The 26545-nt window shown below is 43.4% G+C and overlaps 1 protein-coding gene across 4 annotated transcripts in view; it reads right to left on the reverse strand.

Annotated features, from left to right (window-relative positions):
• The window catches only part of C1H10orf90 (chromosome 1 C10orf90 homolog), a 231549-nt gene that overhangs the window by 92422 nt on the left and 112582 nt on the right, over nt 1–26545 (reverse strand). Inside the window, exon 1 of one of the 4 annotated variants that reach the window (XM_034512992.2) lies at nt 482–661. The exons of 2 other annotated variants lie outside the window; for them this stretch is intronic. In XM_034512992.2, coding sequence (XP_034368883.2) covers nt 482–527 — 46 coding nt within the window. In that variant the 5' untranslated portion in view covers nt 528–661. Of the gene's footprint in view, nt 1–481; nt 662–26545 lie in introns of those variants that run through there. One more of the 4 variants, XM_034513007.2, reaches the window with a different exon arrangement.

Consider the following 26545-nt stretch of genomic DNA (forward strand, 5'->3'; position numbering starts at 1 on the left):
AGTCATCTCCTCTCAGAAGGACTCTCTGAATTGTCCATACCTTCAGCCACCTGCCTCAGACCTCTGTCTCCATTTTCCCACAGCCATCTTTCTCATGGGCTTATACCTCTAAATCACTTTGCCTTTGTAAAGGTAGCAGCCACTGGGTCTAGAGACCACCCTAATCCAGTGTGATATCCCCTAAATATAACCACATACTCAAAGACCACATTGTTCAATAACATCACATCCATACCATCAAGGATTTGGTCTGATACATCTTTTTAGGAGAACCAAGTCAGCTCACAGCCCCATCCCAGACAAGTGTTATAACATGGGCTTCTTTCTTCTACCTGCTAAGCAGTCTCACTCCTACAAATATCTCATCTTTTTCCCTGGAACTTGGTACCTAGGATGTCTGGTCAGTTGAAGACATTAAATATGTACAAGACAAACATAACATTTATACTCTGATATCTGTGAGGAAAAACCAAGAACATACCTTCCCCAGACAGTTTAATCGTGTCCCACTGATGTTCCAAAGCCATCTTACTTTATTCCGAAGACCATCTAAGGACAAAGATGTGCCTTGCTAAATCAAGGAACATGGCCACAGTCTGCATCTGTAGCTACAACACTCTCAGAATGAGTCAGAGTCCCAACCTTCTGCCCTGATCCAACTGACAAAATCATTGGAATGTTTACCTAGCAACCAGGTGGTGGATAGCTACCTCAAGGCCATTTCTTGTCACCACTAATTTGGGGTTAACATCTGAGATTCATTTGACAAGTAAGATGAGTTTCAAGAGAATGGTTTAAAAGCTTCCTGTAGGAACAGTTAGACATGAGAAGGAAACAACAACAAAACAACAACAACAATTCTTTAAGTACCACCTGGAGTCAGAAGGTTTCTTTCCAACCTGTCCCTACTTTCTTGTATTTCACTTGCTTTGACTATATTGGTTCCTTACTAAACAGCAAGTGAAATGGTATAAAAGTTTCTCAGGAGAACTGCAAAGATGTCTCAGAGGCTAAGAGTATGCATTGCTCTTGCAGAAGACATAAGCTGGGTTCCCAGCATCCCCACCAGAGGGATCACAACCATTGGTAACTTTAGATTTGTGGTATTCAATATCGTCTTCTGGAGTCTATGGATACCTGCACTCACACATACACAGACCTACACTGATACACATAATTATAAAAAAATAGAAAGAAATATATTTTTAAAATTCTTAGGACTACATATACCCAGATAACATCACAACATTAAACAATTTAATCTATTGCCAATTTTTAAAACTAGTCTAGTTAAACTTTGGGAATATGAAATTCTTTCTACTGTGATAGCTATTATGGTTGGCTTTTATACAATCAAATAAAATATCTTTGTCCCTAAAATATAAAGAATATTATCTTGTGACTTATATGTGACTCAGTCTGAAGTGGCTTCTAGAGTTATTCTCCCTTATCTAGGGAGGGAAGTAGTTCAAGACTCAACTAGGGGCCTAGAATTGCAGATGAGATCAACTAGCTACATATTATTCTGGGAAATCTATGACAAAGTGCAATTTAAAAGTCAGGCAGAATGCTAGATTGACAGCAGTAACTAATAATAAAGCAGGAACAATTACAATAATATGCTATGATAAAACACTTTGTCTCTCTATCTATGTGTGTATGTGTGTGTTGTATGTGCCCATGTGTGCATTGGTGCACATGGCTGTATGTGTTGTCAGGAGTCCTGAGGAGGGCGTCAGGTGTTCTTTATTACTCTCTACCTCATTCTTTTGAGGCAGGGTCTCTCACTCAACCTAGATCTTATCATTTTTTTCCAGCTAGACTGGCAGCTATTAAGCCCCAGCAATCATCCTATCTGCATGCCCCTCAGGGCTGGGATTACAGGCATGCATGGGACAATGTCCAGCTTGTTATACGGGTGTTAGGATCTGAACTCCAGGCCTCACTCTGCTCAACCAGAGCTCATATCCACTGAGTCAGCTCTCCAGCCCTCACTCTGGACCTTTTTTAAAATGTAAGTTCTGGGGAAATCAAACTCAGGTCCTCATGCTGGTGCCACAGCTGCTTTACCACTGAGCCACCCGCACAGCACAAGTAATGCAACTTCTAACAGGTGACTTGTTTGCTTTTGTAATTTCCCACTTGCTACTCTCCGACTATGGTTGGTTACTGGAAACAAGGCACAATCGCTAAAGCTACAGGTAAGATTGTGGCGTACCATTTTAGCTGTGATGGAAACCAATGACACCCTAGAGAAGTGACTGAACTAAAGCCCCTGTGCTGAGATGGCCCTGGCACACATGAATCACTACTCAAGCATGAGATGCAGCAGCCAAGACCAAAGGGAGACATGGCCAGCTGCATAATTTAGGACCTTCAGTGAAACAGATCATTTGGGATGCTGACAGCTTTATGTTCCGGGATGAGGCATCCACAGCATGGTCATTATCTAGATGAGCAGTGCCTTTGTAAGCAGTTAGGCAAAGTGAATGCCACTGACTGACCCCACGGTGTGTCACCATCAGATCACAATGGCTGAACTGGACTGTGGACTGACCCTGAGGCAGATGTTGACTAGACATTGTCCACATAATTTGCCAGTTATGGAGTAAAATAGTGACACTCTTAAAGCCTGTGGATTTTTCGGTCCTAGAGAATCTGATTGAGCAAGACCCCCAAAGTATGAGGTGCAGGCCCTCTGAAACATGAGGCAGTGACTCTGCTCCTATGTGTCAGAGATGAGTCTCTTCTAGGGGGACAGCATAGGGGTAGTATCCTCAACTGTGAAGGTCACTCAACATAAGGCATGTACAAACCCCACATTCATGGTGTTTGTATGTACAGCATCAGCAGCACCACCATCCAGCCTTAGTGCAGTGCAGGTTCACTAAGGTCTCAAGTCATGTACTAGGAGAACACAGGCACACAGCACTCAGAAGTTCCTGTATCTGAAGAGTCCATGGCATAATGGGGGTGGATGAGATGTGACATGGAGATCTTTGACTCTTATGGGTGACTTAAAAATGTTGTAAATATACATAATGTAACATTTTCCATTTCTGTCACTTTTAGGCATGTGTTTGGTGGCACTAAGGATAGTCATGTTGTTACACCATTCAGTTCCCAGAACTTCTCATCTTGCAGAACAGAAATCATCCTTACTTTCAACCCCTTGCTGCCACTCCTCCAGCCTCCAGCCTTTATGAGTTCCCCCAGCAGTAGGATGTCTGAGTTCAACATTCAAGCATCATTTGTGACTGGCATATTTCACATTATATAACATCCTCAGGGTTATACATCTGTTGGAACTCCCTGTCCTTTTGAAAGCTGAGTAGCATCCATCATTCAGATAGATGCCATTCTGCCTATCTGTTTATCCGTTAGCTGGCACTTGGGGTGCCTCTGCATCTTAGCTGCTGTGAGTAATGCTCAATACAGTGGATGCACAAATATCTGAGTTCTGGCTTCTCATCCTTTCTTGCAGGTTCCCCTTTGTCTTTCAGTCTGTGGCTCCAACTTGATCTTATGCAATTCCTTCTTAGGTGCACAGCAGCTCTTTCACACGTGGAGACCAAGGCAACATCCTTGAGCGCTACTCCTCAGACTTTAGCAAGCCTTAGTTTCTGACAGTGTCATTGGCCTGTAACTCACCAACTAGGCTAGGCTGGCTGGTCAGCCAGCCCAAGGGAATCTCCTACCGTTGTCTCCCCAGCATTGGGGTTACATTGTGTACAATCTGCCCAGTGTTTTTTGTATTGATTCTAGGGGGTTGAACTCAAGTTTGCCAATCTCCCCAGCCCTGTGGTATCTTCTTGAAAAAGTGTGTATGGAAAAGAGGCAAACGCCTAGTTCATTTTGGCAGACATATGAAAGCCTCCTTTTTTTGGGGTGGGGTGGGGGGGTGGTTACCATTTCCTCCCAGGCTACTGCCTGTATAGAGTGAGGGGGAAATGAGAGTGGGATCTTGATTTGAGCCAGTGATAGGTGGTAACAGATGGGTGCAGCTGAACACAGGCGTTCAGTGTTGTATGGCTCACTTGTGGGCAACCTGGCTTAGGCCACCCAGGGTTCAGGTATGGTGACCAAACTTCCAGCCATTCCTTAGCAACCTAAGCAGAGAGCCAGAATCTGTGTAGTAGGAACACTTAATGAAAGAAGAGAGAAGATGAGAATCTTGTCTTTGATCCTTTGGCTCCATGAAGGCACAGCATGGTCATCTGGGAAGAGGCCTGGCAGGCAGCAAGGACATTAGATTCAAACCCACTCAGTCGCAGCCTAAGCAGGTTGACATCTCTTGAGGGCTCAATGCCCCATCTCCGCTTGGGCTTCAGAGCCATGTCCTGTTCTCTTGGAGTCCTATCCTGCCATGGCTGGGGCATTATGGTTGAGGACACATGAGCTAAGGTATATGGAAGAGGGTGGCAATCTCCACTTGCAGTTTTACCCTTTAATGAAGAGGAAACTGGCCTAGTGTGCATCAGGCTTCTTATACTACACTTTCCTCTCCATCAGACTTGCTGAACACAAATCATCATTATACCATATTGAAGTCATGCAGCCGTTCAATTTCATGAGAAGCCATTATTCAGGCGGGTACTGGCAAAAACTGGGGACAATGATCAAGAAAAGGAAGCCCCCACTCTAACTTCAGCCTGGGTGACATCCAGCCTGTAATAGGATCCCAGTTGTCCAGGTCATTAGGCATAGGCATGCAGCTTTCTAAAGGATAAGCAAGGGTGATTAGATTCTAGTTGAAGGCTAGAGATGTCCAAACACCAGGACAGAAAATAGGACATTTTTGAAACCTTTTCACAAGATGACCCAAGGTGACCTAAACCCAGCTGCCAAACATGTACTCCAGTAACATCAAAAGAACTTGTCAACTTAGGTTCATTAGAGAGACAAGATGCAGAGGTATTCTCATAAGATGTCATGGTGGAACAATGCAACACTTGTGTATGGGACTGCTGACTTCTTGTCGACAGTCTGTTTAGCTGAATTGGCCATAACTGCAAGCCTGGTTCCTGGAGCCCACAGAGATGATTACAAGCTCCGCCAAGAACTGGACAAATGAGGCTGGCGCAGCATCTGAAAGCCCCAAGTGGTAAATCTCTCATTAGAAGAGCCATTAGCTGCACACAGCACATCATGTGGCTGAGGTAGGGAGTGAGGAGAGGCACCATCACTGGGCTGGATCTGAGAGCACAACACCAGAAGAAAAGCCGAGGCTTGCAGAGGCCTGCCCACACTCCTACCATTAGCTGGCTCCCTGCTTAGAAGGCGAAGTAACAGCTTATCAGCTATGCTGACCAATTACGGTGAGGTTGCTCTCACTTGGAAGGCTTTCCCCTAGAGTTCTTGGGCTTTTCATCTCAGTTGAATGCAGCCGCAAGCTCTCAGTATTCCCTGTGCTATATCCTTCTTTTCTGTTTAGGACAAACCTCACAATGGTTCAAGCATCATAGAAAGTGACCCTAGAGGTAAGAAGCATATAAGAATTTGAAGCCTCCAGAAACATCTTCATAGCCACTCCTACCTCAAGGCAAAGAAGGAAATAAGTGGACCAGAGATGGGCAGAGCTTCCCCAAGAAGCCTCAGCCAAGAAGCAGCAGAATCAGCCTCACTCAGCCAAGCCTAATGAAGTTGTGTTTACTAGCTTTAAGGGTCAACACACCCAGAATCACATGGGAAGTCTTAATGAGAAATTATCTAGATCAAGTTGGCTTGTGGGCATTTTGGTTTAAGATTGTCTTGATTGCAAGTTGATGTAGACCTACCCCATTGTGGGCAGCACCATTCTCTAGGCAGGGGGACCTGAAGTCTTATAGGACAGTAGAAAGCTGGATGAAAGCCACAGCAAGCAGGCGACTTGGTGTCTTCATTTTCTCTGCTCCTGACTGCAGACATGACATGACTAGCCCAGACTTTCCCAAAATGATTGACTGTAACCTGGAATTGTAAGTCAAACAAACCTTTTCCTCCTCTAAGTTGTTTTTGTTCAGGATATTGTATCATAGCAATAGAAATAAAACATGAACAGAAGACCTGGATCTTTGCCATTCTGGGTTTTTCTCTAACCACACCCCTTCCTGCTGAACTAGGCTATGCATCTCAGTGCTCCCCAAATGATTAACTGTATGTTTAAACAACAGTTTTATTCAGTTTAACTTATTTCCCATAAACTTTCCATCTTGAACAGGACAAACATAGCTCAGTGACTTCAGGACACCTATCACCTCCCAAAGAAGTCTCAGAACCATGAGCAGTTACTGTAGGTTCGTGTCACCCTAGTCCCAATTACACACTAGTCTGCTTTCGCTCTCTGGTTAGCCTATCCAGGATGACGGGAGGTGTGGCCTCCTTCAGCTTCTTTCACTTAGTATCATTTATAACAGCTCTGTCATGTTGTACACATGCTGAGACTTTATTCATTTTCATAGCAGACTAATTCTCTGTTAATTGGAAAGACTTCATGTGAGCTGATAGTCATTCATCAGCTGATGGGCATTTAGGCTGACCTAGTCTACCACAAACATTTGTGTCCAGGTTTTAATGCAGATGTCTGCCCGTGCACACTGAATTGCTAAGGTATATGGTAATTCCATATTTGCCCTTTGAAGAATTGCCAAACCAATTATTTTCCAAAGTGTCTGGACCATCTTGTGTCATAAGTGACAGCATAGGCAGGTTACATTTTTGGTTTTGGTTTTGTTGTTGTTTTTCCATCCTTGCTAACACTTGTTATTGTCTGTCATATTTTTTCTTATAGCTTCCCAAGTGCATGTGAATTGGTAGACCATTGTGGTTGCATTGCTCTGATGCCTAACAATATTGAGCATCTTTTAGTGAGTTTAATGACCTTTGTACACCCTGCCCCCTGTATCCCTGGGGGGAGAAATGACAGCAGTGGTTCCCAGACTCCCATAATGCCATGTCTCTTATCCATGGATGGTCATGGATAATAACATGGAGCTGTTATTTTAAGTGTGGCTGAGGGAAGACCACAGATGTGGGCTTGCATCTAACTGGGCAGCTCCTAAACTTTTTAACCTAGACAAGTCACCTTACTTCCTTGTACCTCAGTTTCCCTATCTACAAAGAAAACATTGTGGTTCCTATTTTACTGGATTATTTGAGTACTGAGAGAAGAAACAGAGAAAAGACCTTTAGCACCCTGCCTGCTTGTGGAAGCACCAGATGATTTCCATTTCTTTACCTCCACAGCAAGCATTAGTGAATCATTCACTATGGACAGGACCCTGGCCTGGATACTGAGGTCACAGTGATGGACACAGCAGGCAAAAAAAAAAAAAAAAAAAAAATCTCTGCCCTCCTGAAGGTTATGTCAAGTCTAACATTCTCAAAAACCTTAATGAAGCTAGTTATTATTACATCCAACTTTCTTATTCTTGATTGCAAAATAAGTACCAGTTCATCAGAAAGCAGAAGGACCAAACAAAGGGAGTTTCACTAATGAACTTGAACTTTAGTGAGAGACAAAGCATTAGCTTCAGTAATTGCAGCTCTCTGCCTGTTCCAGGCGTGGCCTTTCCTTTCTCTCTGAGACCAAGAGGAGAGGGACCAGCGGGGCCACTGGCTGCAGGTCCAGTAGGGATCAGAGATGTGAAAAAGCACAGAAGGGGGGGGGAGGAGAGAGGAGGAGGGGGGAGGCATAAAGGAGGAGGGGAGAGGGATTAAGAGGAAAGGGAGGAGAGGGAGCAGAGGAGAGAAAGGGAGAGATTGATTTAGCACCTCTATATATCTAGATAAAGGAACCCTGGAACACTTTCCAAGCTAGGAGTGATTTACAGGAATAAAATGGTAAAATCATAAAATCACAACAAAATCAAATAAAGAGGGTGCATGGGAACAAAGGGCAAGGAAATTAACTGGCTCAAGACACTCCGGATGCACAGCAGGGCGAGGTGAGGGCTTGGGCATGAGAAAGGTACGTGGAGACTTGGGAATTGCAGCGGGACTAGGTGGGGGCTTGGGACATGCACAGCAAGGCTAAGTGGAGCTACTACTGAAGGAAGAAGAAAACCTGGTAACTCAAAGGATGTTTCTAGGGCAGGAAGCCAACAAGGTTCCAAGGCCACACTGATCTGCTCAGAGGTTGGCAAAGCCATGATAGACCAGCATTCACTACCAGTTCCGCTTAGGACCACCCCCAAGAATTGAATGAGCCTCAGAACCTTCTCCAGGTTCCCTTACCTGCCTAGCAATTCTGATCTAACCAGGTACTTGGATGCCAGGTCCTTCCCTAACATTGGAACATTCTATTGGAAGAGCTTTTCCACATGAACTGTAGCTGATTTCTAAGGTCCTGTGGAATTATCTGCCATCTGACAACTGTAATCTTCCATGTGTGGGGGAGGGTGGGAATCTGGTATAGTGGGCATGTCACTCATGGCTAGTCAAGGTCACCAATAAGTCTGTCTTTGCAGAAAGACAGATGAGAAACGGCCATGGATCTATTTGTCTTACCAAATGCTAAGTTCTCTGAAAGTTATAGGATAGGCAATATATTACTAGAGAAAGAACAAAACCAAACTGGCAGAAAAGAACAACAGCAAAAGAACATAAAAGACAACCTCAGACATACGGAAATGCAGAAAATAATAAGTGGGCATAGCATATTAGTAGATTTTGACAATAGAAACAAAAATATATAGTAGTAAATGATGACTGAGAAACCCATGATTATTTTGAAAACCCAAACATCATCTTTATTGCTTACCAAAACCACCAATCAACTACAGCTAACCTAAAAAAGTGTAAAAGTAAATAGCTTGTTTTTAAAGCCAGGAACTATGATACACATCTGACACCTCAACACTAAGGAGGTAGAGTAGGAAGATCAGAAGTTCAAGGCCACCCTTGGCTGTGTGGCAAGTTTTATGTCATCCTTAGCTACGTAAAAGCCTGGCTCAAAATTAAAAACGTATTTTAAAAATATAGAATAGTTAATACTTTTTGTCACCCTGGATAGGAAAGGGTATCTTTAGAAAGTTCTCAGTGAAAATCTCACAATCTATTTATAAATTCTCATGTTAAAAACATTTTATGAGCTCTCTCTCTCTCTCTCTCTCTCTCTCTCTCTCTCTCTCTCTCTCTCTGTCTCATTTTTTGTTGTTACCACTGAGAAGAGAGATGATATTGGCTGAGGCCAAGGATGCTTCTAATTACCATGTGATACAAAGGGCAGCTAGCTATAATAGAGGATTATTTGGCTCAGGATGTTAATAGTTCTCAAGGTAGGAACCCTGACACAGACACAAAAATAAGAGATTTGCAAAGACAATTCCACAATCTTTAAATAGGACTGACCCCCCTCTACCAAGTAAACTTCCTTATAGGCATAGAATGGTCACTGCAGACAGGCTCATCTTAACCATTTCCTCTCACGCTTCACAGCTATTATTTTGGAATAATTCACAGATGAACAGCTTTTAGAATACAACATGGCAGAACTTCTTTGTGAATTAGGAGTTACTGAAACTGTCTCATAGAAGGCTCAGAAAACAACAGCAATAAAATAGGAAAAAGGGGGAAACATTGAACTTCAATAAGTTATTGTATCTTCTGTTCACAAGGAGCCATCATAGGAAAATGAAAGGCTGCCACAGACAGAAAATATTCTAACAAAGAAGAGATAGTTAGGATATTTGATTGACAGGATCATTCAAAGTATTAACAAAAGTATAAACAGCCCAACATAAAATAGAGTTACCAAACATCTGTTTGTCTTCCCTTGGTTGGCAACAACTTTCCTTTTCCTAGCTGTTGCTAGGCATCTGGGAATGATGTACAAATTCAGTCCATTTCACCCAGGGCATCAAACTGCTGGGTCCTCTACAACTTGGTTATAAAGGAGAAATGGGCTGCCAACTCCTTCCAAGTGTGCTTGCAGGATTCTGGACCATTTCTGGCTCCCTTCTATCTCTATTCACTCCAGCCTCTCATTCTCTACCTTGACCCATGGCTAAACATCTGTATAGTGAGTTACTCTATTGCAACCTTTGTGTTACTATGCTTGCCAACTTGACACAAGCTAGAATCATATGAAAAGTGGGAATCCCAACTGAGGAGATGCCCTCAACATGTAATGCATTTTCTTGATTGACGATTGATACGGAGGTGCCTGATCCACTGTGACTAGTGCCATCTCTGGGCAGGTGGTGGAGAGTATATAAGAAAACAAACTGAGTAAACCACGAGATAAAGCCAGTAAACATTGTTCCTTCATGGTCTCTGCTTTAGTTCCTGCCTTCAGGTTGCTGCCTTCAGTTTCTACCTTGGCTTCACCTGATGATGGACTGTAACCTGTGAACCTAATAAGCCCTTCCCTCCCCACGTTGCTTTCATTCATGGTATTTCTCACAGAAACAGAAGCTTGACTAAAACAGCCTTGCAGGGAGTCTTCAATGCTCAGTCTGCATCTTCATCATAAACATGATTTTCCCTGAGGGCAAAGAGGCTGGGGTCTGAGCTGCCCTCCCAGTGGTAGCAATTCCAACTGTATCATTATCCCTTTCCCCATCACTTCTTGGCTCTAGAAATCTTACTGAAAGCAACCGTCTTAGTTTCTTCTGCTGTGAAGACACACTATGACCATGGCAACTCTTATAGAAGGTCCCATCAGCATGGTGGCATGCAGGCAGACATGGTGCTAGGGAGGTAGCTGAGAGTTCTACATCTTGATTCACAGGCAGCAGAAGGACCAAGACCTCAAAGCCTGCCCTGACAATGACACACTTCCTCCAGCAAGACCATACCTACTCCAACAAGGCCACACCCACTAGGAGTGTCACTCACTCTATGGGCCACTCCTGGTCAAACCAGCACATTCCATTCCTGATCCCCATAGGCTTGTAACCATACCATAATACAGAAATGCATTCAGTTCAACTGAAAGTCCCATAGTCTATCACAGTCTCAACAATGTCTAAAAGTCCAAAAGTTCAAAGTCTCTTCTGAGATTCATATGATCTCTTAACTGTAATCTCCTATAAAATCAAAATCACATACTTCCAACATACAATAGCACAGACAAGGCCACACCTTCTCATGGTGCTACTCACTATGGGCCAAGCATTCAAACACAAGTCTATGGGGCCATTCCTATTTAAAGCACCACAGCAAACTATTCTTATTCTCTCCCTGTCCCTCTCCCTGTCCCTCTCCCTGTCCCTCCCCCTCTCCCTCTCCTTCTCCCTCTCTCTTCCTCTCCTTCCCTCTCCCTCCCTCCCTCTCCTTCCCTCTCCCTCCCTCTCCCTCCCTCTCCCTCCCTTTCCCTCCCTTTCCTTTCCTCTCCTTCCCTCTCCCTCCCTCTCCCTCTCTCTCTACCCCCCTCCTCCCCCTCCCCCTCCCCTCCCTCTCCCTCTCTCCCTCTCCCTCCTCTCCCCTCTCCCTCCTCTCCCTCTCTCCCTCTCCCTCTCTACCTCCCTCCCCCTCTCCCCTCTCCCTCCTCTCCCCTCCCTCCTCTCCCTTCTCCCTCCTCTCCCCTCTCCCTCCCCTCCTCCCCTCCTCCCCTCCTCCCCTCCTCCCCTCCTCCCCTCCTCCCCTCCTCCCCTCCTCCCCTCTCCCTCTTTGTCTCAGACTTAGCATAGGTACTTTCCTGGGCCTGCTTAAAAAAAGAGTCACCTCAGATGGACTCCCAGTAAGTGATGTCTAGACTCAGCTTCCTATGAATGAGCATGAAGCAAGTGCTTCTGTCACATTAACCTCATCTCACTCTGGACTGTGAAAGCCTGGGGTTCACACTTACCTTCATTCATAATGTATTTCACCTCCTCTTAGCCAGGCTACACAGACTTTAGCTCTGCACACAAAAGGCCAAAGTGACAGCTTTTCTAAGTCCATAGACATAAGTCAACTGAGGGAACCTCTAGCCTATCATTAAATGATCAGTTCAGATGCTTCCAAGGAGCCTTTGTCCCAACACCAAATGATCCAGTCCTTCCGTGAGTCTGTCCCTGGACCCCATCACACTGCAGTGGCTACACAGCTGCCTCTCTGGGTACTCCGCAGCCCCCTTTGGCGGGAGTCACTCACTCATCCTGGGCTTGTAGAGCTAAGGCTACCAGGGGTGCGTTGATGGCTTCAGCATCCCGACCCTGTCAGTGCCTCTCTTCTTCGGTAAATGAGAAAAACGACTCCTTCTCCGTTTCTGGAGTTGATTACTGCCTGGAAAGTTCTTAGCACAAGTGCCTGCCACACAGCAGAAGCTAAGAAGCAGCTGCTGCCAATAGGGATAAGAGCTAATTAAATGTTTGCTGAGCTGGGCTGAGTGACAAGCTCTGGGTCTCCAGTGAGGGACTCAATCCAGAGTGTTCAGATGGCATCTTTCCTATGAGACACAGACCCTGTGGGCGCTGGAACAAGTTTGCAGCAGAAGCTTCATAAAGAAATAAGGCTGCACACAGAAACCCACTGTGAAAGGAATGAACTTGCTGTCTGGCCCCTTCCCTTTACTCCCCTAAGGGATGGCTAGGCCTTGCCAGCTTCAGGCTGGTGTTGCCTGTGTTGCCTTTCTTTCCTGGAGAGATGTGAACGCAGATAGGTCACTGATGAAAGGCTAAAGCAGTGGTTCTCAAGCTGTGGGTGGAGACCCTTTTAAGGTCCAATGACTCTTTCATGAGGTTCCCATATCAGATATCTGCATTATAATTCACAACAGTAGCAAAATTGCAGTTATGAAATAGCAACAAAATTAATTTTATGGTTGGGGGTGGGGGAGATCATCACAGCAGGAGGAACTGTATTAAAGGGTTGTAGCATTAGGGAGGTTGAGGACCACTGGGCTAGAAAGTGATCACCCAAGTTCAATTTCGTGAACCAATTAGTTTACTGGACTTAGTTATGGAGAATGGGTGAGGGGTTACTTACAGAAGTATGGGTGACCCCAAAGCAAGCACAACATCAGAATGTTACACCACAGCATGGATGATGTCTTAGTTACTTTTCTATTGCTGTGATAAAACACCATGACCAAGGCAACCCATAGAAGAGAAAGTTTATTTGCCTATATAGTTCCAGAAGTTTAAAGGCCATGGTGGTAGGAGTGAAGCTATGGTCCATATAGCATATACATTAAAAAGCCACAAAATCTGAAAACAAATGTTTGGTTTTCTCCCTCTTGGATTATCTAGTTGGAAGCCAACTAGAAATCATATGGAGAAAATCATAGCTATTTTCTAAATAGGTGACAGCCCCACTTGCTCATCAGCATTAGCCGGCAGCCCTTTCCCTCCTGAACCTTCTCATTAGAGAACACAGCTTGAATATCAGGAAACCCATAAAGGCCATTCAAACCAGGGCTGTCCTTGAATACCTGCCACAAGAGGCGCTAGTGCTCAGATCCTTGCCGGTGGCTGCTCTTACGCAGGAACAAGCTGTGTCAGGCCCTGTGGATCCATGAGCATGAAACAATGGAGCAGAAAGAACCTTGGCTTGAGCCTTTGGTTTTCTCCGGCTCTGTATAAAGCCGTGGGATCACAGGAAGACCATAGTCAATAGACGTGCCTAACCTGTGCACATAGCCCATTTCCCAGAGGGCTCTGCGGTGAGCACTGTGCAGGGCCCTCCTCCATCGGGAAATAATCTCTTCTATTCGTGGATGCAGACATCCCTCCTCTAGACGTGGGTACAGGTGGATGGGGAGAGAGTCTTCCTCACACCACACAGCATAGAAGAGTACCCACTGGCTAGACAGGCTCAACTCTCAGCCCCGCTCTTGATGCTGCTCAAGACCTCAGGGAAGGGTCAGAGTGCCCTGCTTCCCTGAGTGTGTAAGCATTGTGAAGGAGCTGGCCTGCGATATCCTCTCCTTAGTCCTTACTTCTGTAGAACCCCATTTTAAAGAAAAGGAGCCAGGTATCGTGGTCTACAAAGTACAGCGCTTAGAGCTAGAGCCGGGAGGAACAGGAGTTCAAGGTTATGCTTGGCTACATAGCAACCATGGAAGTCAGTGTGCACTACATGAAACTATCTCAAAACAAACAAACAAATGACGAAACACTGGAAAAATCAACTGAAAAGATCGGGTGTAAACCCCCAACCACAGTACTGGAGAGGCAGAGGCTGGGTGAGGCTAGCCTGGTCTACAGATCGAGTTCCAGCCCAGCTCTTGCTTCATAGTAAAACTATCTCAAGAAGAAAGTAAAACAAACAAATCAAGGCTTAAACTCAATTAAATTTAGATGTGGAAGCTTAGACTCAGAGAAAGGAATTGAAGCCAGACCTAGTGTCTCCAGATGAGTGCACAGTCCCACCAAGCTATTCTGGCCTCATAGAAACAAAGTGCCTTCATTCTGTTCTTTCAACTTGAGACCAATACCTCAGACCAGGGAGTGAAGCCACAGCTGTGTGTTCACCAAGCAAAGTATTCTTGAGTCATTCACAACACTGTCTGACTCTGATTTTTAAATAAATAAATAAATAAATAAATAAATAAATAAAGTCACCCACTCCAAGTCCCCTGAAAATCCCAGATTAGAAGATGAGCCAGGCCGGGCGGTGGTGGCGCACGCCTTTAATCCCAGCACTTGGGAGGCAGAGGCAGGTGGATTTCTGAGTTCAAGGCCAGCCTGGTCTACAGAGTGAGTTCCAGGACAGCCAGGGCTACACAGAGAAACCCTGTCTCGAAAAACCAAAAAAAAAAAAAAAAAAAAAGAAGAAGAAGAAGAAGATGAGCCAGGCTCAGAGGCTCAGGGGTGGTTACTCACGAGGTCTTTGTGTCACTCCCAAAACATACGACCTCTGAAGGATGAAATAGGCAATCCTACTATTCCCTTGGCCAGGCCTAGAACCACAGGTACACCTGAGAGTAAACAAACACAGGAAGGTAAAGATCCAGAGGCCTGAAAGCAAGGTCACACTTATCTTCTCTCCCTACTCAGATAACAGGTAATTGCTTTTTTATCACTCGCACGTGGAATTTGAAAGTTAAAAAGGAGGATGGCTTGATATCACACTTAACGCTAAGCAGCAGACAGATCCTCAAGGACCACTTCTGAAGACCCCGAGTCAAGTCTCCCAGATCCACTAACACAATTTAATGAGGAAAACAGCCAAGGCCTGACAAAGTGTCAGTCCGTCCAATGTGAGGACTTCCTATAGCTGATAACATATGTGGAAAAGAAGTTGTATACTGTTATCAGTGGTCCCAAGGTAGCCTTTACCTAAGGAGAGATGTCTGGGAGAGTGGGGCACATCCCAGGGAAAGAGAATGTCGTTGCTTAGCAACATGGAAAACCCCTCAGCCCCAACTCCATGGGTTACCTGGCCCATGAAAACAGAATATCTTTCACAGATGGAGCTTCTGGTGGCAGTAACCAGAGTAAAGAGCCTCCTCAGGTGTCAGCCCTGTGGTGCACATGTAGGAATGAGCCCAGAAGCCTCTGATCCTAGCTTCATAGGCTGTTCTCCTGCAAGATTTAGAGCTTCAGATACCCCAGTGCTTTCAAGTTTCCCTACGGCTTGGCCAAACAGATGCTAACTCCTTCTTGTCTTCTAGTTCTTTGATTCCCCCCCCCCCCAGGACAGATTGTACTCTTTCATCTGGACTTGATTCCCCAGGCTTTGGCGTGTGACTAGAAAAAAACCAAAAATCACCATTGATCATGTTTATTGAATGTTGTTGTGGGTTGAACCATGTTCCCTCAAAATCCCTGTGCTCAAATACTAGCCCCAGCACACCAGATTGTGATCCCATGTGGGGAGAGGACCTTTAAAGACATAATCAAGTTAAAATGAGGTCTTGGGGCAGGGTGATTCCTAACTGAATCTGACTAGTGTGTAAGTGGAAAACTGGAGGCAGAAACACACACATGGAAAATGTCAAGCAGAGGTGCAAGCAGAAGGGGCTGGACATGGAGCTTCTTCGTTGGTAGCATTGTTGTCTAGCCCAAAGCCCTCAGTTTGATCCCCAGCAATATATAACCCAGGTGTGGCAGCACACACCCATGACCCCCCCGGCACTCAGAAGACAGAGGAAGGGTAATCAGAAAGTTTGGGCTTATTAAAAATTCTTGCCTATTTAATGAGTTTGAGGCCAGCCTGGGATACATAAGACTCTGACTGGAAAACAAAATGGTATGAGTAGAGACGAGGTGTTGTTTCTATAAGACAAGGGACTTCAATGATCACTTAGAAGCCACCAGAAGCTGGAGGAAGCTTGGGGCAGATTCCTGGATTTTAGAAGGAACCAACCTTGCCATCACCTCGATAGTGAATGTCTGGCAGGTTCCAGGTATGAGTTTGTCAGTGTCAGTCTCAGCCTCCTCAATGCTGTGGCAGTTTGTCACAGCATCTCTGAGAAGTGTACACTTGACACCTATGGTCATAGGTCTTCGTCTCCTTTTCTCATTTAACTACTTGACATTTCTGGAAGCTGTGGCCCAGAGAAGCAAACAATTGGATACAGTGCCCCCTTTAGGCCCCAAGGAAAGGGGTGAGATTTTAACCCAAGTAGCTATATCTGGAAGTCCATACTGGGACCCTTGCCTTTGGCCTCTGCTTATTCTAGACTTGAAGGAGTTTCCCTTCCGAGTAACCAAAAGCAAAGCCATCTGCTAACTGTGTGGGGAAGCCCCAAAACCAAAGCATTATGAAACATTTAACATGATGGTGGGAGGCACCATGCCAGCTGAGCCACCGCCAGAAACTGGTCCTTGCTGATGGGCAAGAGACTCTTGGCTACAGGAAACTGAGCCTGGAGCTAAAGTAGCTTTGAAGTTGATTAAACCTCCAGGGTTTCAGAAAGGCTGGAGGAGGCCCCCGTAGTCCAGACACTGAGTAAAACAGTATGCAGGAACCTTCTGCCCTGATGGCTTGTGGGGGCACTTGGGAAGCACTTTTCTCACATTGGAATTCTCAGAAATCCTATTTTAGTTAGGAATAGTGCATTTAGCAAAGAAAACAGACCTGCTGTGAATAGAATAGCATGTCCCTGCCAGATCTGTTCTGCAGTAGAGAGGCTGATAGTGGTGTAAGTAGGGGTGTGTGTGTGTGTGTGTGTGTGTGTGTGTGTGTGTGTGTGTGTGTACTATGTAAAGATTCTTAATCACTCATGAGAGCCTCTTCAGTCATACTTTATGGCAACACAAAGGTTTCATTCAAAGCAGTCACCTCCAGCTACTGCTCTTATTTAAAATTCCAGGGAGAAACCTGAATAACTACACATATCTTGGGTTTTCTTCTCTTTACTCAGACAGGATACATAGTGTAGTGATCAGTCCATCCCATAACTAGAATACCCACAAAATACCCAAACATTAAACTCTGAAAAAGAAGTTGAAAATAAATCAAAATAAATATAATGCTTTTTTTTTTTTCTGGTGATTTCTATATAATAGACAACATTTCTCAAAGCAACATATTCTAAAAGTGCAAAAGTTAATTTTTCCAGCAAGTACTTGTTAAGTGTGTTATATGACATATGGAAAACTCATTATAAACAATAAGACTCAGTGTAGTAAATCATGAAAAGCCAAACAAGATGTAAGAAGCAGGAAAGTAAGACCACGAGACCTGCCAGCATAGTAAAGCCAGAGGACGAGAGGTAGGCTAGAGAGATACTCAGCAGCTAAGACGCTTGCGGCTCTTTCACAAGACCCAAGTTCAATTCCCAGCTCAGGAATCCTCAAGTGCCTGTAACTCCAAATCCAGAAGAGCTGATGCCCTGCTCTGGCCTTTACAGACACCTACACATATGTGGAAATATACACACATACACATACATTAAAAGAATAAATAAAAATTTAAAAAGAAAGTGGGACTCATTGACCCAGAGTCAAAGCAATCTACAAGGGACAATAACTGTGAAGAACAGCAGCATCCAACAAGGAAATACCAGGAGAAAACAAATTAACACTAGCAAAAAAAAAAAAAAAAAACACCCAGCCTATCTGGAAACACATCTGAAATAAAATACGCACGACCTATATTTAAAGTGTGGTAAAATCATACCAGAGGAAATGAAAGAAAAACCAAACAGGGGAGGTGCGACATGTTTCTGGATACAAAGGGAACTGCTGTAAATTCATTCTACCCTGATTAGCTTATATAATTCTATATTTAGTCCATAAACTGACAATCTGATTTGTGAATGTACATGGGAAAGAGAACACATTGGAAGAATCAGGGTTGTTTTAAAGACATACAGAGATGGCTACATTAAAGCTGACTTCACAGTGGTATTAGGTAAAGCAAGCCCAGGAGGAGGTAAACAGATCAGGGAGATTTAAAAGGGAGGTTTTGTTTTTTTTTTTTTGTTTTTTTTGTTTTTTTTGTTTTTTTTGACTTAGTTTGTAAAAGAGGGATCTCAAGCCAGAGAATAGAGCAGCAGAGAAAGTAGGAATCTGTTTAGGAATAAGATCATGCTGTAGTCTATATATATTTATTTTTAATTTTTATTTTATGTGTATGAGTGCTTTGCCTGCATGTGTATCTGTGCACCGCGCGCATGCCCCATGCCTGCAGAGGTCAGAAGAGGGACTCCCTGGAAATAGAGTTATTTATGTATCATGTAAGAGCTGGGATTTGAACCTGGACCCTCTGCCAGATCAGCTAGTACTCTAAACCATTGGGTCATTTCTCTAGCTCCTTGTTGTCCATTTAAAGCCACCCTCAATGTTACATTTTAAACAGTTAAAAATACAAAAATAAAGATGTAAAAAAGAACTTGGGATGATAGAGGTGTTTGTTCCAGGGCTTCTTTGTAGTGATGACCAGGGTCTTGAATGGCTGCTAGCCTTGACTCCACCTCAGCACAGAAGAGCATACGAATAATACTAGATGATGTTGGCGCTTCAAGAGGTTATAAAAGATTAATAATTGGACTATGAAGTAATGAGTTACCTTCATATAACAAATGGGGTTACATGAAAAATTATAAACTGAGCAATTGACTGGAATAAAACAGTAAAATCTGAAGCATGAAAGTAGCCCTCATGACTCTATAAGAATAGAATGCATTAGAAAAGTGAATAAGGCCCTGATACTGAATGGTGAAAGGCTGCCCAGGGCTGTTTAACAATTAGAGATCTGGAAACAGTAAAGAACATGATAGAATGAGGCTGGCCCATCAGAAGACTCCAAGAGACAAACGGACAACGCACAGGTTGGGGCTGTCACAAATCCTATATGTGATAAAAAGTTCATATCCAGTGTGTGTAAAGATCTCTCCCAACTCAACAATAAAATGGTTAGCAAGCCATTATATTAGATACAGCAAGAGAGCTTCAGTAGACATTTGCTGACAAAGATCTATGCCATAACTGAAAGCCACAGCGCAGCTGGGCCTGGTGGCATATGCACATATATTGGGGAGATGGAGACAAAGGGATCACCATGAGTTCAAGGAGGCCAACCTGGGATACCAGCATATAAAAACAAACACAAGGAGATAGCACCGTCTCCTGTTGGGCTCTTTCCTAAAGTTTCAAGTATTGGTAAGATGTAGAGAAATGGGAACCCTGTGCATTGTGGATGGAACATAAGGTGCTACAAATGCTGTGGCAGCTTGGCAGCTCCTTAAGGAGTTAAACACAGAGTTGCCATGTTCTCAGAGATGCTCAAAAAGTACTCTTAACCATCACTGTGTACACAGGCCAAGAGTGGAAGCAACCCAGTCTGCGAGCGAGGATGCGTAAGCAAACTGCTGTGCCTACATACAAGGGAGTACCATTTAAGCACAAAAAGAGATGGGGTACTTACTACCTGCTACACTGTAGGTGAACCTCAAAACCAGGATGCTGGAGACAAGACTGCTGCCAAACTCAGTAATTCAGATAATAACTCCCCCTTCCACAGGGCACCCAGACTAGGTAAATCCCTGGAGAAGAGAAGTAGGCTCATTATTTTCAGGGACTGCTGGGTAGGAAATGACTGCTTATGGATGCAAGACTTTCTCTTGTTGACAGTTAATGAGACTCTTCTGGATCTAGAGAGAAGCAGAGGGTGTACAACACTGCAGGAGGAACTGTTTAAAATAATGTTACATGAACCTCACCTCAATATGCAAAGGAAAGATCATTTGTTTTTCTATACCTTCCATGACCACAGCATGCTAACACACACGTCTACACACATAAGCACAAACACATATACACAAGCATAGTGTGCACACTCATACCATGTATTAGTCAGGGTTCTCTAGAGTCACAGAACCCATGGAATGTCTTCTATATATTAAGGGTATTTATTGTGATGACTTACAGTCAGTAGTCCAACTAACCCAACAACGGGCAGCTCTGAATGGGAACTCCAAGAATCTGGTGGTTACTCAGTCCCATGAGGCTAGTTGTTTCAGGTGGTCTGTATAAGCTGGAATCCTGAAGACGTAGGTTCCAACAGATGTGCTGGCAAGTAAGTGCAAGCAGGCGAAGAAAAAAGAGCCTTCCTTCTTCCATTGTCCTTATATAGGCTTCCAACAGAAGGTGTGGCCCAGATTAAAGGTGTGTACCACCACACCTGGATTTGTAATTCACTCTGTCCCAGGCTGGCCTTGAACTCCTGAACTTGAGATCTCCTTGCCTCATTCTCCTGGGATTAAAGGCGTGTACTGCCTTGCCTGGGCTTAAACTTTTCATGGCCACTATGCTTCAAGATCTCCATGCCAAGATCCATATCACAGGTATGTTCTCTGTTCTGGGATTGTAGTTCATTCCAGATATAGTCAAGTTGGCAACCAGGAGTAGCTATCTCATACTACATACATGCACAACCCACAGCACAAGTGTGTACATATATTCAAATGCCCCACACAAGCACAATATGCACACTCATGCCACACATGTGCATCTTCATGCAAGCACTCCAGTTCCAGGGAATCTGATCCTCTCTTCTGACCTCCAAAGGTATCAGGCACCTACATAGTGCATACATGTACAAGTAGATAAAACATCCATCGACATGAAATTTAATAAGTCTTTAAAAAGCACATTTACAAGACATAATAACACAAGACTTAAGGTCCTTAGCTATATATGTCCACTGGTGTATTATTTGTTTACAAAATGAAACTTTTTAAAAAAATTTTGGTGTTCATATCAATTTATTTAAAAATTTCAAAACATTATTATTATTATTATTATTATTATTATTATTATTATTATTATTATTATTATTATAAGTGTTTTACATCTGACTGCAGTTTCCCCTCCCTCTTCTCCTCTCAGTCTCCTACTTGCCCTCAATCTGGCAGTGTGTGCCGTTGGTTATGTTGAGAGCCCCAGAGAAGAAACTAATATAACCAATTTGTCTCTAATTGCCCTTGAACACTTTTTTACACCTCCCATAAATTCCATAGACATGATTTGTATCAACAACTGCACAGGCAATAAAAATGTACACGTATATTAATTTACACTATGATGTATAGTGTGTGGTGGCTATAAGCAAGTCAAGGCATTCACATGCTACACTGCTCAGCCTTCAGCAGAGCTGGTCTGTAACTCTTCAGACTTGCCAGCTCTGGCTAGTGACAGATAGCCAAGCATCTTTCCAGCTCTGATCGCTCATCTGAAAAAAGACAGGATGATTGTCATACCTGCCTTAGAGGGTTATGGAGAGAACACAGTAAATCCTTTCAGATAAAGCACTTAACATTAGAGCTGGCGTGTCTTAAGCACTTGCAAATGTGGGATGTTATGTTATTAAGTTCTCAATGGTTGATATTTGGAAAGGAGAAGTAAGTAATTGAAATTTTCCTATAATTCAAGTTGAAGAGGGCTGTGCAGCTGTGGGCAGGAGTACCATGGGGCAAAATTCGAGGGAATGCAGGGTTCACTTTGCTATCACACTCTGACTTTACAGAAGCTAGAAACCAACCCATCCCTTGAGACCAGGACAAGGGCGCATCCCTGATACTGAAAGCTAATATGTTTTCCCCCTGGTGGTCAGATTCATCTTCTGTACACCCCTGCTATCTCCATTAACACATATGCTTACCAGTTCCCAGTGTTTGTTCTCTGGAAAATAAACTGTTGGAAAGAAAAATCAATTTTCATTAGCAATGCCATTACTTTCAGGAAAGTCCTTTCTCAAATAAAAGTAGAAAGGACATTCTGAAAACTGATATCAATTTGACCTTCCTTGAAGGACCCAGTACACTACTGACTCCTTGTTGTCACTTTACAGAGACCGTGTACCGAGGTCACAAGAAGACAAGTCACCAGCAAGGAGGTGTCATAGATGTGAAAGGCAGGCAGCTGGGGCTTTGGCAAACAGGACAGGCCCTTGACCAGGGGTGGTGCTTCCCAATTCAGCTGACTCAGCTCAATTCAACAAAAGTCTGGGGTTTTCAAATCTGTTTTTTTAATTCTCTTGGGTCGGGGGCTGGAGAGGTGGCTCAGTGGTTAAGAGCTCTGGCTGCTCTTTCAGAGGTCCTGAGTTCAATTCCCAGCAACCACATGGTGGCTCACAACCATTTATAATGTAACCTGATGCTCTCTTCTGGCATGCAGGTGTACATGCAGACAGAACACTCATATACATAAAATAAATAAATAAATAAATAAATCTTAAAAAATAAAAAGGAAATTTAAAAAAAGAGAGAAAAAATTCTCTTGGGGCTGGGGAGATTGCACAGTGATTAAGAGCACTTGTTGATCTTGCAGAGGACCTGGGTTCTGTCACCAACACCTGCATTATGGCTTACCACCATCTGTAATTCCAGTTCCAGGGGATCCAGGACCCAGTTCTGACCTCCAGACACCAGGCACATGTGTGATACACATATATTTATATATGCAAGTAAAACACTCAGATATATACAATAAATAAATCTGAAACAAAATGTTAAAAAAAAAAAACTCTTAATCTGAATATTTTGAGGAATCTTCCACTTTAAAAATCTTTTCAATAAATCCATAGCAAATGTTAAGAAGTCTTTAAGCTCAATTAAATATTTCTGGCCCTGCAGGGGCCCAGAAATTATGTTACTTATGTAATAAATCTTTGCAGTTTGAAATGGTACATGGGTGTATGTGTGTTGGGAAAACTACCAGCTGGGACTTTGGGTGATGGACAGTCCATGCTGCAATGGGAGGTGGCTTCCTTACCTCTGATACCTGGCTGACTTCCCTACCTCAAAGTGGTCCTGTTGAGGGTCAACACTTAAAACACACCCACACATCAGAAACAGACACCAAGGATATATTCTCTAGCCAGGAGGCTCATGCTAGGGAGTTATTTTACTTTTGCTAAAACACACAACAGAATGTGTGACAATGAGTCTCTGCTTGGTCAGTGGAACTCTTGGGAAAATTATCCACAGTAGAATAAAAAATAATGGTGTCAGGCAGAAGAAAACTATAAAGCCAGGACAGCATTGATTTTTCCTAAGTGAGGTGAGTGAATAATTGCATAATTCACATCCAAGAGAGTTACTTTGAAACCCATTCCATCCCAGTGGCATGGTGATCCTGCCTGGCCTATTGATCTCCACCAGGCACCACCAGTAAGATGGGGGCCTACGCACATCTGGTGAGTTTTTTCCTTCTTGGTCAGCACAGATGTGGGGTAAAAGATGATAAAGCCAACTCCTAAGATGGATTTCCTATCCCTGGTGTGAGCACAATGGTTTTAAACATGACCATCATTTCTAAAAGAAATAAATATTGATTCATGTGTACTATCCTTGCAAGAAAATAAGGAACATCTTGCTTAGAAGGCTGTGCATAACACTCCACTCCTGTGCCAGGGACTCCTAACACTTTAGCTCTGTGTCTCTTGTCTTTCAACCCCGCTGATTCTCTCTCCCCTACTGGCAAATACCTGTCTTGTAGAACTGCTGGAAGAGGTAAAACTGAATTCAGTTGGTCCTCCTTGCTGTGAGGGCCAGTACTTAGGTCCAGCAGATCTTATAATATGTATATGTGAAAAAGAACTGTGCTAATTATGTACAGTCTTTCATGCTGTTGTTCCCCCAAACACTGCACTGTATCAAGTATTCACAGACCTTGGATACCACATGGGGTGTCAAGTACAATGTGCTTGGGCTACAGGCAAATGCTTCACCTGTTTCTATTAGGGATTTGAGCATTCTGGACATGGGCATCCTCATGACCATGAGTAGGGAGAATACCATAGCACAAAACAAACCAATAAACCTCTCCCTTTCCCTGAAATTCAGTGCACAAAATGAAGAGGTCACGACTGGTATCATATTACTCTACCACTCTTGATTAATAAGTTTCTGTAACCACAGTTAATTCTTATTATGCCTTTGTGTTATATTAAAAAAAAAAAGTGTCCTGGGAACCTGAAAACATGAAGCTTCCCTTTTAAGAGTCGTGGTAAAGAGACTTTTACAATTATTTGCTTATTCTGACCATTTATGCTACAGCTATTTCAGGCTCAACTCTAACTATTGCCTAAGATCTCCAGATGGTTGTGAAGCTTGGAGGCAAGGGCTAGCACAAACATTTAAGTAAAGCTCTCACTTTATTGGAATATTGACCTCTCTCCATTTCTCTCATTGGCAAATCCATTCTTTGAAGATACTAAGGTTAAGTATGAGGATGACCCAACAGCACAGTGCAACACTCAACACAGGATGCCCCTTTCCTTCCCCTCAGGGTGGAAGGCAGGAGGATGGGCTGATGATTTCTTTATAACAGAGTGGTTTTTAGAGTAATTAATGGGAGTTTCAGAACCAGCAAGATCTGATTGGTGATTAGAACCAACAAGATCTGATTGGTGAGTACAATGTCTCTGTTCCAAGTGTACCCTGGTTATCTGTCTTGTTCCTATGACCAGATACCCAACAGGAAGCAATTTAATGAGAGAAAGGTTTGCTTTGGCTGGTGCTTTGAGAGTACAGCCATCATGGAAAGGACAACATGATAGAAGAAGCAGCTCATGGTTATGGAAGCAGGAGTGTGGAGCTGCTTGCCCATGCCTGGGTAGATCAAGAGACACAGATAGAACAGGAAAGACGGCCGAGCTATGAGCCTCAAGGCCTACCATTTGAGACACCCATTTCCTCCAGCTAGAATCTAGCTTCTAAAACAACTGTAAGGGATATTTCTTTTTTTTTTTTTTTTTTTTTTTTTTTTTGGTTTTTCGAGACAGGGTTTCTCTGTGTAGTCCTGGCTGTCCTGATAACTCACTCTGTAGACCAGGCTGGCCTCGAACTCAGAAATCCGCCTGCCTCTGCCTCCCAAGTGCTGGGATTAAAGGCGTGCGCCACCACCGCCCGGCAAGGGATATTTCCACACCATGTCACATATTTGTACTCATTTGTGAAAGCTCACAGACGGTCTGTGTTGAGTTCTCATCTTCTTGACTAAGAAAGCATGTTTTAAGTAAGTATATTTAACAAAAACATCAGAGACTTAAAAGACATAATTTTTTAAGGACCAAGATGCCTCTAATGATTTTAAGTCATTGCTTTGGGCCCCTAAAGATGGAACACATCATTTTTTATCCCCCTACTAAATATATATATATATATATATTCACAAGGAGACTCAGAAAGGAAAAAAGAAAGAGGACAAGCTAGAGGACCCATGAGAGAGCACAGTGATACAGTTTTGCCTTTTGCCTCCTGTATCTCAGACCTGGAGCTACACAAACAGTAGCCTAAAAACACTGAAGGGTGGAGATTATTTTTAAAATCCTCCAAAGCTTGCTCCAGAGATCAGAGGAGATTCATACTCACTAGATAGAAAGCTTTGAAAGGACAAGTACAGCCCCACGACCATGGAGGATAAAGCGGCCTCATGCTCACACCACTAGCAGCATGGTATGGCAGAAAGCCAGGCAATGCAGAGAACTAGAACTTTTACCCCTGCTAACACCCTAGGTATGACTTAAAAAACACTTGAAGAACATGAACTTCCACTGTCACTTGGCATGAATGAGGTACCACGCCCCTCTGTGGTGGTACCCAAGGTGGCCATATGGAGATTTAACACTTTCACATCTGCTAGAAGTAACAAGGCCATCCCACTCTAATATTACAGAAATATGAGCTATAGCAACATGCTACTCCAGCCAGGGGAACATCAGAGAAGGTTCAATGGGCAGACAGAAGAATGATAACTCTTATAGCTCACCATAATGAAGAGTCCTCTTAGGAATTACAGAACCCAAGTGGAAAGCCTGGACTTCCACCTATCCCTAACAGATATAAGGTAGTACCCTGTGTTTCCCACCCAAACACACTGTCAAAAGAAGTCAATTTCAGAAAAAAAGGGTTTAAATAAGACTTAGCATTTTATACCAAGATGAAAATGCCCAGATTTTAATAGAAAAAAAAAAAAACACTTGCCATTGCAAGGGTCAATCTCAAGCCAAAGAGGAAGAAAAGAAAGAGAGTCAATAGATGCTGGCCAACACAGAAGTGAAAAACACATTGGAATTATCTGAAAACTTTGTTAAAGTCTCCATGATGAAAACATTCTGACAATCAGTACCAAGCACACTTGAAGTAAATGCAGAACAGGCTTAGTAAGAAAATAGAAAGTCTTATTGAAGAAATATAAATTACAAGAAGACCAAAGGAAAACATTAGACTCAAAAGATACACTAA

The sequence above is a fragment of the Arvicanthis niloticus genome, chromosome 1 (genome assembly GCF_011762505.2).
Source record: "Arvicanthis niloticus isolate mArvNil1 chromosome 1, mArvNil1.pat.X, whole genome shotgun sequence".
NCBI classification, from domain to species: Eukaryota; Metazoa; Chordata; class Mammalia; order Rodentia; family Muridae; genus Arvicanthis; species Arvicanthis niloticus.